General features: G+C 47.1%; 1 protein-coding gene and 1 pseudogene across 1 annotated transcript; one reads left to right on the top strand and one right to left on the bottom strand.

Annotated features, from left to right (window-relative positions):
* Nucleotides 1-790: 790 nt before the first annotated feature.
* On the bottom strand, nt 791-4,752 carry LOC112880658 (receptor-like serine/threonine-protein kinase SD1-8). The gene is made up of 7 exons (XM_025945393.1): nt 3,429-4,752; nt 2,705-2,806; nt 2,446-2,639; nt 2,124-2,334; nt 1,774-2,011; nt 1,547-1,697; nt 791-1,466 (listed from the first exon to the last, which is right to left on the bottom strand). Exons 1-7 carry the CDS (start codon nt 4,750-4,752, stop codon nt 1,164-1,166), a joined length of 2,523 nt encoding a protein of 840 aa, XP_025801178.1. The 3' UTR covers nt 791-1,163.
* Nucleotides 4,753-14,449: 9,697 nt separating this feature from the next.
* LOC112880663 lies at nt 14,450-16,017 on the top strand (annotated as a pseudogene).
* The last annotated feature ends 45 nt before the right edge of the window (nt 16,018-16,062 follow it).

Here is a 16,062-nt window from a genome sequence, read left to right as displayed (position 1 = left end):
GCAGAGGTCCTGTTCTGTTTTAGAGCTTTCTGTATCACCTCAATGAAATGCTTCAAGTTGAGTTTGATACATCTGTTTAAGACTAATCCAGCAGGGCTTCTAGTAGGGAAGATAGCAGCAGCACACTTGTATTAATAGTACTTCCAGATTACTGCTAGAAGCAATTATCTCACAGCATTGACCTCGTCTCTATGCGGGATTAGTTAGGCTGCGGCGACCTAGTCGTTGGGGATCGACGGAAGAAGTTGGGAAATGGGAATTCTTGTTGACTCCGAGCGCGCGAGTCCATTCCAGGCGAGGAGGCATGAGCTGATCCCAACGCAAGGCGACAAGTATATTATAGAACCGGAAAATACTATACATAGTAACTTATGACAACATGATGATTACGTACTTGACATTGGGGGCCGGTTGGAGAAGTTTGGCGATGGATTTGGGCTTTCGTTCAGGATGCTACCGTAGAGCCCGGCTAGAAAAGTGGGCTATTGGGTTGTTCAAGGTGCTACCACTGGACGCGCTCCGACAAAAACTGAAAACGTCAACCCAGCGCGCGTTGTCCGTGATCGAAGAGTCTGGGCTCCAAATCTGGGCTTGAGTTCGGCACGACATTAGGAGGGAAAAGAAAACTCCCCGGCCTAAAAGGTAGGCCACAGCGTGCCAAAGCACATTTGTCTCCAACCCACCAGCAGGGTCCAGCCTAACCTTACAAAAGCTTGGACCATCAAAGCCTGCCCGGCCCAGCACAAATGGCCACTGCCGACCCACCAAATGAAACCGCAACCGCGCAACGAAATGGACGCGTATCCACCGGCAGTCACCGTCTATCCGTCTCCTTCAAGGCTTCAACATACGATGGTGCATGCCCGCGCGGCCGCGCCCAATACCGTGGCTTCCTGGATGGTCGCAACAATCAGTATCCCTTGCCTTGCTGCCCCCATACTTTGTAGAGCTTCTGTTTTAGAGACTTTATGCTTTCTGTATAATCTCAATGGAATGCTTTGCGTTGAGCTTGATATATCTGTTGAAGACTATCCCAGCAGGGCTGCTAGTAGGGAAAGATAGCAGCACACTTGTATTAATAGAACTTCCAGATTGCTGCTAAAAGAAATTATTTCACAGCATTGATCTAGACAGATGTTGTAGAATAAAAATGAAGAGCTACTCTATCTCCCCTCTATGATTGTAAGAGTCACCGTGTTCTTGGAGTTCATAATATCTTCTCTCTTTTTCTCCATATCACTATTTCTCTGTACAAAATATGCAGGGTGATTTGGCGCTGGTAGTGTTGTACTTCCATTCTCCAAGTTGAGCACAACAGAAGACATGAATGGCCTATCGTCAGGATTTTCCTGTACGCACAGAAGACCTATATGGATGCAAAGTGAAGCTTCATCTAGTACGCAGTTCTCCGCAATACATTTGTCTACCAAATCTGTTGCCTTCCCTTCCTTCCAAAGGTTCCACGCCTGAGACAATTACATCACTCACTGAGATTATATAAGAAGATTAAAACCCTTCACTCCGCTAAATCATAGTATTTACTTACATAGACTATTAGGTTTGGGTAACTCGGAATGCGATCAGAAGAGCTTATCTTGATGCCACTTACAACCTCCAACAGTAAGACTCCAAAGCTATAGACATCAGACTTCGTAGAGAAAATGCCCTCCATTGCATACTCAGGAGCCATATAACCACTGGTATGAAATATGCAGAAATTATGAAGATGAATTTGGTACAACCATATATTAATATGCGAAGAATAGTACTTACTATGTCCCAACAACTCTTCTCGTATTTGCATTTTGCTGGTTGTCACCAAAGATCCTTGCCATACCAAAGTCTGCTATCTTGGGTCTCATCTCTGCATCTAGCAAAATATTACTGGCTTTGAGATCTCTGTGTACTATTGTTAGTCTTGAATCATGATGGAGGTAAAGAAGTCCTCTAGCAACTCCTTTGATTATCCCGAACCTTATTGGCCAATCAAGTGTTGCATTTCTTTCACGATCTACAATGAACAATCATGGGATGTCTCTTAAAAACTGTAATTATATAATTACTCAGTCGCACATTTAACTTGTTTTTTTAAGAGTATTGAACTTGTATTCAGTAGAACATACTGAAAATGATGGCATCCAAGCTTTTATTAGGCAGGTACTCATAAATCAACAGCTTTTCATCTCCCTCAATGCAGCAACCAAGAAGTCGAACCAGGTTTCTATGTTGTAGCTTGGCAATTAGAATAACTTCATTTCTGAATTCCCGATTTCCTTGGTCTGAGTCCCTACTAAGTCTTTTGATTGCAACCTCTTGACCACCTTCTAATGTCCCCTTTGTAATTATCACATAGAGAAGCATGATTGTGATATGTTGTGCATATTACTTAATTAGATAATCAATAATCCAGGAAAAACAAAGTAAGGAAGTTCCACTATAAATTACCTTATAAACTTTGCCGAAACCACCTTGTCCAATCATAAATGTACTGGAGAAATTGTTTGTCGCCAAAAGAATATCTTGGAATTTCAGAAATGGAAGTTCAAAATCACTGGTATTTTTTTCTCTTCCAAGTTCGTCTGAAGTAGTATAACCTCCATGCATTAGCTTCATTTGATTTTCTGTATTTGTTTTCCTTCCTGCGACCAAAAGTTGTTAGTACTTGTTCCTGAGTAACTGTGATACTATATAGAAGAAAACATACCTCTGAACTTGCGGACCCATACAAGTAAAATGGAAGTGAGAACAATGACAACTGCTAAAATTGGTAGTAGAACTTTCAGTGTGTTCTTTTTTGTCCTTTTACCTGCAAGTAAGTGCAAAACTTATTCATATAGCGCCAAGTTAAGAACCGCATGACTGCAGAGTTCAGTTTCAAACAGACTAAGCGGTGCTACGATTTTTACAATACATAATATTACCCTCTCCACTAAAATAATGATAGCTGGGAATTAAGATCAATCCTTAACTCGATGTAGCTTACGATAAATTAAGATCACTAGGAAATGGAAAAAAAACTGTACATATATCTCAGAGTTCAGAATCTATTCTTGATGCTCATATATTGACTCCAACATGCATGCAGCCATATCTTGTGATCAGATTATGGTTCTAGGATGCGAGCATATTCCAAATTAGTTGCCACTATCCTACTACATGCCATGATCTTGCTGCCTACTTTACATACCAGGTAAATGAACAGCTGAGTTCGGGCGGACTACAGATGTATGTAGCTCGCTCCCTTAATTTTTCATGGGGAACTAAAAGTGGTGTTATTATGCTATATCTGCATATTTGGAGCAAGACCTCAGTGCTAAGATGATACGGATAAATGATAATATATTAAAGTGATGGTAGACTCTAACGGTCATTCCACAAGTTCGTCTTGGATATGCTTCCGACACAAGTTCTTCTGATATGAATGGTACCTGGCATGCTTGCAACTCGGAGATATAGCGTCTCTTGACTATCAGCACCAGCCGTGTTCGTATTATAGGGACGCACGCCTATCTTCTGCGTGTCGACGAGCTGATGATCACCAATCCACACAAGGCACCGTGTGGCATCACCATTGGATGTGCTCCCATTCAGTGTCGCATAGGCGTAGGCCACACAAGAGCAATTGGCACTGCACTCAGCTGCGCACTCCTGGAAGGTCTTTCTCCCGATGCGCACAAAGTTGTCGGGCACCTTCATATACGGCAGCGCCAAGAAACCATCACTGCACCGAAACACCTCCTTTCGCTGGCAGCCCTGCGAGAACCTGCCATTGTTCCACTCTTCCTTGTCCACAGGCTCGAACCCATCAAGGCACTTGCAAGTCGGGGTAGCATCAGTAGTGTAGTCGCAGTAACCAGAGGGCCCGCAGTAGCCGTACCTGCTACACTGGACGTCCGGCCACACTCCAAGCCCTGCCCACTCTGACGAATCCCTATTCCAAACACGTCCTTCTAGCAGACCAGAGTAGCTCATCACTAACTGAATGGGCGGCGCACCATCGGAGACTGTGAGCACCGTGGACATCTCATTGTCGGTGTCTACATATGCCATGTATACCACAATGCTGGTGTTTGCCCAGTGGTGGCTAGAGACTGTGAATCCCGTCCACACGGGGGTGCGCCATTCTGGGAGGGAACCGTTCAAGATGTAGCTTTGGAGTGTTTCCTGAACAAAGGAGAAGGCACCAGGCGAGGGGTCGTCGGGGCCGTTCCAAGAAACAAAGCGGTTGCCTTCATGCGTCTTGTGGCTCTTCCGTATCTTCATGCCAGGAAGGAACATGTCAGTCGGGTGGTCAAAGCTCTGCCACAACACCATGCCACCCGGTGACCGTAGGATGAGATTGCCTGTGTTCATAAGCACCGCCACCGATCCGGTATTATTCGATGACCTCGGTAAAGGTGAGGAGTTTGCAGAAGTGGTGGTGTTGGTTGTCCAGAGAACACGGCCGTTGGCATCGGACAAGACAAGATCAGATGTGTTGTTGGTGACAACAAGGGAAGGAGCTGAGGAGGAGATGGCCGGCGTTTCCCGGTTGGCAACCCACACCACAGTGAATTGGGGGATGTTGTTGTACCATATGCCGAGGTAGAGCTTCTCCGGAGTGGAATTGGATGGGGAGAAGAAGCCCAAGGCGAAGTCACCACCATCGGATATGACGGTGGCGCCGAGCAAGAGCGGCTTGCCTGGGACAAGCCGGTCATCTGAAGCAGACAAGGCTGGCAAGAGGAGGAAAGCTGCAGTAAAGAACGACATGGAACTCAGGAATCCCATGAGATCGGACATTCAGATTTCCTGAGAGGCGGCTTAGCTGGCTCTCTGAAGAGTTTACTAGTTTTTGCCTCAAAGTGGTAGAGTAAGGCGCCCAAGCTACTTGTTATGTTATGTTATGATATAGATATAAGGTCCTGCATACACGCTTGGCGTGCACGCACGAGTGCAAAAATTCCAGATTTCTCATAGACTGTAATGAGTTGAAACATTCTAGTCAAAACATGTTGGTCGTAGTTGAAATGTACACAGCGATATATAGTAGTTAGTAGGCTTGTTTCCGTGGCGTTAATTTATTTTTGGAGAAGCCTTGGCGTCATGGGTTTCTAGAATTGTAAAGACGAAGTGCTTTGTCGTCCGTAGAAGAACGTAGGTCGTCCGAAACCACATTGTCGACTTTCAATCAAAATTTACTAATATTTGTAGTATTTCCCGCAATCAACGAGTTTATTATTAGACCGCTGCAGAAATCTACGTGGTCAAACTTTCCAACGAGAAAATTGCGTCGTGGCTTCCGGAACTTGTGCAGTAGCAGTATATCTTGCCGGCCGGTAAAACCAAAATAATTTACCCGAGCATTTGATATCTGTATTTCCTTGCCATTTGTGCATGCAGGAGCTTGCGGAGACCAGCCAGTCGGTACGTGCAACGTCACCAAAACGCTGCCGAGGAAACCTCCATTAGTGGAATACTGACTTCTTTGTATGTGTTTGGAAAATACACATCAGGCTAGTTTTTTTATTTATTTTTGAAAAGTAACGTCATCAGGCTAGTTCAGACCAAAGGAAGACTCCTTTCCTTTATTAAGAAAAAGTAGTAGCCCTCCAGGCTCCAGGCGTCATCAACCACCGGCACCAGAATTACATATATATATAGATGGACTTACGTAGGTGAGTTTGAGATTTCACGTACCGAACTGCTAGCGTCCGGACGTCCGATGAAAAATTTCTCATCGGACGTCCATCGCAACATCAGACGTTAACTACAGCAACATAAGAAATTATCAATTGTAACATTAAAAATATATACATAAACTGACACTATCTTTTTATTGTAGGATAAAAAAATTCCTATCGCAACGTGACGTTATGTTTATGCAACATCCACAAGACCGGAAATATGCAGAAATAAAGTCTGCAACGTCGACGTCCACCTTCTACAACATCCGAAGTGCGTGAGAGCTTGCTAACCTCCGATCTTATGATATCACAAGTAAACCAAATTCCCACTGTAACAAAAGGAGATGTTTCATGCAACATCTAATCTAAAATCCCATTTTCTTTAAGAATATACCTTGCAACATCTGGAAAGTCAAATCGGAACCTAAGACTTATATATTTGCAACATGTTGAACCCAGACATTTTCATCAGCTGGAGGTTGGTTCTATCGGAGCAGCATTCAACAGTCTCACCCTTTGAAGCCCATGAAGTTTGGTTAACTGAAGTCTATCGAGTTTTACTAGATCAAGGGTCTCACCAGTCTAGAGCACAACACCTATTTCACATGGCGTGGTGAGCATACCATGGAAGGGGGAGCGGTTATTAGTGTTGTGGATACCGTCTCGAAGGAGGGAGATGGAGGAGAGCCGGGGAGGTGCAGCTGGAATGGCCACCACGTCCTGCCGCCGGCAGGGGAGGAGGAGCGGCAGCCGAGGGCAAACATGCTGGGCGCCCATCGATGAAGAACGGGGCGAGATTGGGATCGCGTTCCGCTGCAAGAGCATCTCCAGCACTCTTTTTTTTCTAATAATCTAATAATATTGGAAGGAAGATATACTTCAGAAATTCCTCAAAATCTCTTTCTTTCCCCTGTGACTATTGGGTTGTCCTAATATTTCACTCTAACTCCCCTTAAATAGAGTGAGAATTTTGGCTCCCCAATATATTAATTGTATTGGGATAAGGTTATTGAGAAACTATAAAAGCATCTCTTTCAATAATCTATAAAAATAGTATTGAAACATTCTAATACTATATTATTAAGAGATGTTGTTGGGGGGCTGCTGGAGATGCTCTAAGCTGCAGCGATTTGATATGAATCCAACAAATTTGGATTGGGCGCCGGCAGCATGGAAACTCGGGGTGCGTGGGGGATGGATTTGGGAAAATTTGGTGGGCGGAAAAAATGACGGCGACGAACAAGACCAACGAGCACTCGAAGGACATGGAAGTCATGAAAATCGGATGGCGAGCTCCTGCTTCTGTTTTTGGAGTGCACGTCAGGATATAAGCGTCTCATAAATTAAATAAATCGCTATCGGACGTCTTGTTCCAAGATTATCGTTTCACATATATGGAACACGCTGACAAGAAAATGGGCCCAAACAAAGTCTAATGTTGGTGCTGATGCCTCACCTCTATCCGGATTAGTTAGGCTGCGGCGACCTAGTCTTTGGGAATCGACGGAAGGAGTTGGGAACAAGCCCATACATTATACGGTGCAAACGGCGCGACAGCACCGGGCCCCCAAATTTGAGGGGCCCTAATCGGCGGTTAGTCCATCTAAATCCAGGTTAATTTCTAATTTTCTACAGCCTGCCAAGCGCATGGCACCAGCGACTTGGTGGCCTCAGTCGCGAGCAGCTACGCTTGCATTCGATTGACGTAAGAGACCGACACAGCGGCGATAAGCGGCTTAGCGCGAGGGCAGGCCCCAGCTACTCCTGCCATCCTTGAGCTGCCGCCGCAAACTGCACCGGCGAGTCCGTCGGGATCAAGCATGACTACATCAAAAACCTGTAAATATGAATTAAGTCCTTCCCCTGGGTTGCCTGCAGCTGCATCACGGCTTCACGTTTTCTGGTCTAATATTCTAACAAGCCAAGCGCATCAAGGTTCCAGATCACAAGCAAAGCAAATATTCCCCTTTTTCCTGTTACTATAAACTATATAATACTCTATTTAGGTTATTTATATTTAGCATAGTGAAGTCTAAATATATTTTAGCTTTTTATCCATTCAGCATAAAATCTTATGGTACTATTATGTGATGAAGTCTAAATACATTTTTTTATTATTTCTATTCTCTAAATATAGGGGCTCATTTTGTATTTCGCATCGGGGGGCCTAAAAACTTGGGTACAGGCCTGGTTGGGAAATGGGAATCCTTGTTGACTCCGAGCGCACATGAGTCCAAGCGAACATAGCTGATTATATAACCGGAAAATGCTATATATAGTAACTTATGACAACATGATGATTACGTATTTACGTACATGATATTGGGGTTGGAGAAGTCTGGTGATGGATTTGGACTTTTGTTCAGGATGCTACCGCGAGAGCCCGGTTAGAAAAGTGCGCTTCTAGGCTGTTCAACGTGCTGCCACCGGACGAATTTTTTTTAAAAAAGGGGTTTAAAAAAAATTAAATTCGAAAAAGGGTGCCGATTTGAAAAATTTCTAAAAAGGGGTACCTCCCGCCCGACCAACGGGCGGGAGGCGTGGGGCCGGAAACCTCCCGCCCATCCAACGGGCGGGAGGTGCCAAATCTTTTTTTAGCCCCTCCCGAGGATCTCTTCGTGAATAAGAAACTTTTTTTATTCACAAAGAGATCCCTAACGCGGGGCATCCCGTCCGCCCAACGGGCGGGATGCTTAGGCCACCTCCCGCTCGTTGGGCGGGCGGGAGGTTCCACGTAGCTGCTGCTGCACTCATAATCCCTGTCACGGCTGCTGCTGCGGTCTCCTCTGTCTAGGTAGCTAGCTCCGGTCTCCTCTGTCTAGGTAGCTAGCTCCGTAGAGCATGCATGGCTCTACCGCACATTCACCTGTACTGCCTGACCGTCACTGTTCTGTAACAGCGTGTCTTTTTTCCTCTGTGTGGATTTGACAGCTTCACCTTTTGTCATACTGAGCTCCGTCTACCTTCCACTTTTTGTTCTTTTCTTCCTGTGCATATAAAAGGAAAAGAAGGAAAAGAAACAAGATCCTGTCACACTTTCACATAAAAACAGCCAAGTAATAGAACTGATCGAATTAAATCTAAAAAAACTAACCTCCCGCCCGCCCGTTGGGCGGGATGCCTTGCAGCCAAAAAGATCGCTACCTGCTGCACAAGACTAATAAAGCGTACCAGCAGTCTAGTCCAGGACAGCGACCGCTCTCCCAACAGGAAACGGCGTGCGTCAGAGGTGCCGTGCGCAGCTGCAGCGCGACGCGAACGACCTCCCGCCCGTTGGGCGGGCGGGATGTCTTTGCCACCATGGGAGGGACCTGGAAAAAGATTTGGAGCCTCCCGCCCGTTGGATGGGCGGGAGGTCTCCGGCCCCATGCTCCCGCCCGTTGGTCGGACGGGAGGTACCCATTTTTCGAAATTTTCGAAATCGGCACCCCTTTTTCGAATTTAATTTTTTTGACCCCTTTTTGAAAAAACTGAAAACGTCAACCCAGCGCAGTCTGGGATCCAAGATTGTGGGCTTCAAATCTAGACTTGAGTTCGGCACGACATCAGGAGGGGGAAAAACTCCCCGACCTGAGAGGCAGGCTATGATGTAGCGAAGCCCGTTTATCTCAAACCCACTAGCAGGATCTAGCCTAATTTTATAAAAGCTTAGCCCATCAAAACCTGCCCGCCCGACAGAAATGGTCAGTGGTGACCCACCAAATAAACCGCAACCGCACAACAAAATGGATGCGTATCCACTGGCGGTCACCGTCTGTCTCTCCTTCAACATACGACGGAGCCCGCACGGCCGCGCCCAATACTGTGGCTACTGGATGGTGCGGAGCACGTAGGCTCTCCAGCGCAGCGCTCTGGAGGATGGCTCACGCCTGTCACCGCCTGAAACCGGCACGGTGGGGACATCGACAGGCTCCAGCTTCATGGCCGTGCGTCTCAACACCGGCAACCTCGTCGTCCGGTCGCCGAACGGCACCACCTTGTGGGCTTGTGGCAGAGCTTCAAAGCACCCCGGCGACACGTTCCTACCCGGCATGAAGATCGGGATCGCCTACGGATGCCACGCTCCGGGGTGCGCTGTGCGCATCATGTCCTCGAAGGCCCCCGAGGACCCGTCGTCGGGGAGCTTCGCCTTCGGCGCGGACCAGGACAGGCCGCTGCATGCAGATGATCATACGGAACGGGTCGCCCGTGCACTGGCGCAGCTCGCCTTGGATGGGCTACATGACGGACACACTACTAAAAGATGAGATGTGCAGTAACATCTTATTTTTTTCTACAGACAGATCAAAATATAACCCGTTTCTATGAAATAAGCGGAGTTACGTAGCAGATCTGTCCCTAGAATTGTATCTATAGTGGACGAGTGACGCCATCACCCGTCCTGAAAATGAGCCCTATTTCACAGGCGGGTCATGACGCCACCCGCCTAAATATAGAATTTCTAGGGGCGGGTGGCACCATCAGCTTCTAAAAGTGGGGCTCATTTTCAGGGGCGGGTGATGGCGCCACCCGCCCCTGAAAATCCAAAAAAAGAAAAAAGAGTAGGGGAGGTTTTTAAACATGATTTCCTTCGAGTTGGGGGTTACAGGAGGTAAGTTGATACTAATCTCATGTCTTTTCTAAACTTTTTGGTAGTTTTAAGACTCAAATGGAGCTCTCTTAGTGTACAAATTTCATTTTTTATATGTGTTTTGCTATATTTTTTGAATTAATTAAATTTTTAGTAAAGATGGCTTGAGTTGTACGAGATACTAAGTGTTGGAGAACTCTACATTGTTATTTCAACACTCTTAACTATTATTACACTAAAATATAGTTGTCATATTTTTTTTCTAGTTCTATAGGTGGCAATAGTCTTAGGGTAAAAATTTCAGCTTTTTGGATGTGTTTTGCTATATTTTTTAAATTAGTTGAAATTTTTAGTATAAAATTGAAAAAAATTCTAGGAGTGGGTGATCCCCCACCCGCCCCTAGAAATAATTTGTAGGGCCCGCCCCTGAAAATCTATTTCTAGGAGGGTCACTGAAGCGTCCCCCCATCAGGGAAGACTTAAAAATGATGCTTTATCAGTCCCAGGAGCCTGATAACACTTTTATTACATCAGATGGTACGTCACCGTACAGCTCTTCGCGGTAATGGGCAGTGAAGCGCCACTATCGCGAGGATTACAACTAAAACCCACACTACTACACTAGCTACGAAAAGAGGGTCCTCAGAGTCGTGCGCCATGCGGAGTTCCAGCGGTGGCCTTAACCACAGGCAAGACTGGGTGCAGGACGGAACCCTACTCGACGTCTTCGGGAATGTAGTCAGGATCTTCCACTGTAAAAGTAAGAATGGGATGAGTACGAACGTACTCAGCAAGTCCAATCACACCCACGGAGGGGGGTATAACAGAAATCAATGCACAGGACAATCCAAGGATAAGGTTATGGTTCATTTGCGGAAAACTCGGTTGTATGCAAAGGTTTGTTTTAAAACATTTCCAAAACAAGTTTTCTAGTACCAAGGAGCACACGAAGTCGATCCGCACAGGATCTAAGTTTTAAATTGCTACCGGACTCCCCGTCCGCCGTAGCACACGGCACAACTGCCGGACACTTTCCAGACACCTTACACCAACCCAACCATTCCCGGAGAGAAACACCAGTTATGTGACCACATCATAACTTGCCCAATACCGTGGGCACGGCTATTCGAATAGATTTTAACTCTGCAGAGGTATGCAACTTTACCCACAGGTGGGGTACCACAGCACGATCACCTTAGTGTCGGTGCAGATCCCAACAAAGTTATTACCCACCTTAGCTAGACCTGACTAGCCACCACGGGATCCATCAAGGGGTCATTCGACCTATCTCCAAGATTTAACCGGGCATAAGTCACACAGAGCTTATCCCTTCTCCTTGATCACCCGTTGCTCTCAGCTCTCCTGTTGGCTAGCAGACTAACTAGTGGGATTTATGCTAAGCCGTTGCCCATACAACGGTCAAGTGGTTTGCACGACATGAAGCTAGGTGAGATGACACATCAACTCGGTCCTTAGGGGTGACAAGATGGATATCTCCCTTCCTCGCTCAACCACACAGGTACGAGCACACCAACGGCAATTCACACAGAAATGCCATCCATCCCGTCTGACTCATCTTTCAAAACCATATTTTATCCCTTCCCACACACACACATTTCCTTTATAAAACCAGGTGATCAAGGTATGGTTATCACAAACAAGGGTGGCTACCCTACCATATTTTCAGCAAGCAAAACCATGCAATTTTATAAAACAGGCCATTGGGTTGTGTTTAAAAAAACTAGGACAGAAACATGCATCAAAGGGCGGGATTGAACTTGCCATCGTCAAATCCTTGCGGGAGGTCCTGATCGAAGTACTGTCCCTCGGGCTCGGGGTCGCAGAACTGATCCTCGTTCGCTTGGTCACAGTCGGGGCCTTCCTCGTTCACTCCGTGTCCTACGACGCAAGCAAACAGGCACACAATCAAGCGAAGGAACTAAAAGCTTTTATCGTTAAGCTTGAATCGGAAATAATTTAGTTACGGAGGTAGGGGTAATATTTTTGGGTGGTTTCTTAATGGCATGGTTAAAACTATACTAGAAAGGCGTGGTAAAGTTTCAGGTCGATCGGAGGTCGTTTGACGCATAAAATGACGAGGTGAAGGGGGTTTCAAGGGTTAAATAGGGGTCTAGGGGCTTATTCGTAACTATCCGGAAAGAGTAAGGACCTTTTTGCGAATTCTAGAAATACCCAGGGCATGCTAGAGGGGTCGGGTATAATTAGGTTTTTATGTAATGGAGAGGTTCAGTTTGAAATAATAGAATGGGCAGGGTTTCTTTTGCGAAAGGAAGCAAATAGAGAGGGGGGCTCCTCATTTGAAAACGAGAACAAAGGCAGGGGGTTATCGGGCAATTTGCCCTGTTCTTCCTCCTCCCTCCCGTGACCGAACAGAGGAAAGGGGGAAAGGACGGTGGCGGCGGCCATCTCGGCCAGCCAGGGCCCAGGGGTGGCACGGGGCAGGGGGGTGAGGGAGAGGGGGGCTAGGGGAAGTGGTTCCCGGCCTTACCTTGGGCCGGGGTGTTGTGTGGAGGTGGGACGACAGAGGCGGGCGGCGGCGGCCTCGGGGGCACGGCGGAGCGGCACTAGGGGCTCGGGGAGGAAGCTAGGGGCGGCGGTGGAGGCTGTGGGGGAGGTGAGCCGCGCAGGGGGCCGATTTATAGGCGGGATGAGGCGGTGGGAAGGCCGGGGGTAGGTGAAGGTCGGCGAGCGGCGCGGAGCGCCATTAATGACGTTCGTCCGTTCGCTCACGTCGTGACGCGGCGTGCGGTGCGAGCACAGGACGATGGCGGGGTGTAGCAGCGGCGGGCGGCGCGGCTAGCGACGGGCGGCGCGGCGGGGGCGGAACGCGGCAGCGGCGGGCAGCGCGGCGTCGCGGGTCCGGGCGCGCGCGTGCGCGCACAGCGCGGCGAGGCGCGGGCCAGAGCGGGGGCGTGGGTGACGGGCGGCACGGTGCTGCGCACGGCCACGCGCTGCGCGTGCGCGTGCGTCGTAGCGTGGCCGGGGCAAGGCAGGCGCACGGCCTGGGCTCGGGCTCGCGGCAGGGGAAGGAAAAAGAGAAGGAGGGGGGAAAGAAAGAAGGAAAGAAAAAGGAAAAAAAAGGAAGAAAGGAAGAGAAAGAGAGTTTGGGGAAAAAGAAAAGAAATGGGAGAGAGAAAAAAAGGAGAAGGAGAGAGAGAGGGGGGGGGCGTCGGTGCCGATCACGGTGGCGACCGCGGCCGGTCGGCCACGCGCGCGCGGCTTTCGCGCGCTGCGCGAGGAGAAAGGAATCGCGCCGGCGCTAATCGCGGCGGTGATCGCGCGTGGGCGGCAGGCCACCGAGCGGCGCGGGATGGGACGGCGACGAGGAAAAAGAGGGTACGGTCATCGGAAAAGGGGCTGGGTCAACAGCTGGAGCCGAGCGTCTGGTCGGTGAAGAGTCCGGGAGGTGATTAGGGTTTCAATAAAACATCTTAGCGCGAAATTTTAATTTGGTAAATTTTCAGGGCGTCACAGTCACCCACCCCTGAAAATCCCTGCTCTATATATGTTGAATGGGTCGAGAACTTAGTAAAATTTTCGTTTCATGCAGACGGGGGCGTTAAGCTGCCAAAATTTCCTCTTCCCCGCCGGCTCCTCTCGGCGGCGGCTCGGCCCTCCGCCTTGCCGGCCCGCCGCCGCGCGCCTCTGGATCCAGCCCACCGCCGTGCGCGCCTCCGGATCTGTGGGACCCTCGGTGGATGCCACTCTTGTAGTCGTCGGCGGTATCTCCCTCCATCGGCAGTGACCCTGTCCTCTCCTCCCCGCCGGCCCACGCCCTCTCTTGGCAGCAAGTGAGTTCTTGATTTTTTTCCATTTTTTTCCTTTTGAATTAGTTAATGAATTAGTTAGTAAATTAGTTAATGTATAAGTGAAAAAATGTGAATATATATGGTTCGTAATATGTGAAAGTGAATGTAAATATATGAGGAATATGAGTGTGATTAGTGAAAAAATTAGTTAGTGCATGAGTATTATTCATGTAAATAAGGAATAGTAAATGAAGTTTTAATTGAATATATGAGTAATATGAGTGTCATTAGTGAATTTTCATATGGATGCATTGTCATTATGTAAATGCGAGTTAGTGAATTAGTGGATGTGAATTATTGAGAATGTGAAATAGTGCTGTTTTGAGACACTGAAAACAGTTCATCTTGCTCGTGAAAATGTTGCTCTTTTGCAGTCGGTGCAAGGAAATCACTGCTGGATTGGCCCACGAGGTTCAAGATAATCAAAGGGGTTGCTCGAGGTCTTTTTTACCTCCGTCAAGATTCAAGACTGACAATAATCCACAGAGATCTTAAGGCGAGCAACATTTTGCTGGATGCAGCGATGAATCCAAAGATATCAGACTTTGGCATGGCAAGAATCTTTGGTGACAATCAAGAGCAAGCGAGTACTAAGCAAGTCGTTGGAACATAGTGAGTTCTGTTCAATTAGCTTGCTCAAATTATTGTTTCACCAAAATCCGTTGCATTATATTGACAAGTTATGTTGGTAGTAGTGGCTACATGGCTCATGAATATGCTATGGAGGGCATCTTTTCAGTGAAGTCCGATGTTTATAGCTTCGGCGTATTGCTCCTGGAGATTGTAAGTGGTGTTAGGTAAGTTCCACCGATCTCATTGAAGACTTCCCCAATCTTATAGTCTATGTAAGTTTTCTTCTTTACATATTTCGACACAAAGATTTGAACAGCTCTATGAAGGACAAATATGGAGACAGAAAACTCAAAGTTGAGACTTCCGATTCTTGTTTGGTATAGGCATGGAACCTATGGAATGAAGGGAAGACAGAGACTGTAATAGACTCGTCGATTGTGGAAGGTTGCTCCTTGGATGAGGTAATGCTGTGCATCCATTTAGCACTCCTGTGTGTTCAAGATAACCTGAATGATCGGCCATCCATGCCGTATATTGTGCGTATCCTGGAGAGCGAAAGCAAGTCACTCGTAGCCCCAGACAGGCCTGCGTATTTTGCACCGAGGAACACTGAAACAGAGCAGACAGGGGACAGCTCCCAGAACTCCAACAACACGGTGACCCTTACAGTTCTGGAGGGGCGATAGAGCGATGCAGTACCGACATTTGGTCACTTGGGTGGAAACTTTCCAAGAAAATGATCGAAATGGGTACTGATATGCCTTGAAACGAAAGGATTACAGGAACGATCAGTCTAAAAGGGGTATGTGAACAGTGGCATAAGTTGTGAACAGAGGTTTGTTGTTGGGTGAAGTTATGCTTTGTTTTCATGCAGAAATCGTTTTGCCTTCAACAAATTTTTTATTTAATTACACAAAATCTAGAATGGACCGTGATGCCTTTAAGAGGGTGCGAATTAGGAATTTTAAAAACCAAGACTCTGCTGGTGCTTTTTGTTTGCTATGTAATCTCTCTCTCTTGCTAAAACTTGACAGACAGCCTCCCCACTTCGAATTAGGAAGGAGCAGGACTCAAACCCGAGTCTCCTAGCCAGCCGCCCGCGAGAGCACCTGCAATCTCTCTCTTGCTACTGTTGGCACCCATGTAATGATGTAACTGGCGCCCAGTGCCCACTAATCCACTATAACAGGACATCAGTAATTGACTAATTCTACCATTTGAGCCCAAGTTCATGTCGCTTGCTTGGCTCAATGTTCTTTATCCAAGTCTAAGCGCTGTATGGCTATGGTGTTCAGAGTAAATTTTAGAATTTTTTTAAAATAAAGTGTAAAAAGCAGGAGAAGAAAAGGTGCCCTTAAAATCTGACAAATCAATGATTAACCACCAGGGAACAAAAATACAAAATCACTACTATTGCACAAAC

This window comes from Panicum hallii, chromosome 2, assembly GCF_002211085.1.
Source record: "Panicum hallii strain FIL2 chromosome 2, PHallii_v3.1, whole genome shotgun sequence".
NCBI lineage: Eukaryota > Viridiplantae > Streptophyta > Magnoliopsida > Poales > Poaceae > Panicum > Panicum hallii.
This window is presented reverse-complemented; position numbering and strand designations above follow the sequence as displayed.

Excerpts from the sequence above, each read along its gene's own strand:
- LOC112880658 (XM_025945393.1), bottom strand. The coding sequence starts at position 4,752 with ATGTCGTTCTTTACTGCAGCTTTCCTCCTCTTGCCAGCCTTGTCTGCT. Across the intron at positions 2,335-2,445 it reads GTTTCGGCAAAGTTTATAAG|GGGACATTAGAAGGTGGTCA; the intron begins GTAATTTATAGT and ends ATAATTACAAAG. Across the intron at positions 1,698-1,773 it reads AGAAGAGTTGTTGGGACATA|TGGTTATATGGCTCCTGAGT; the intron begins GTAAGTACTATT and ends ATTTCATACCAG.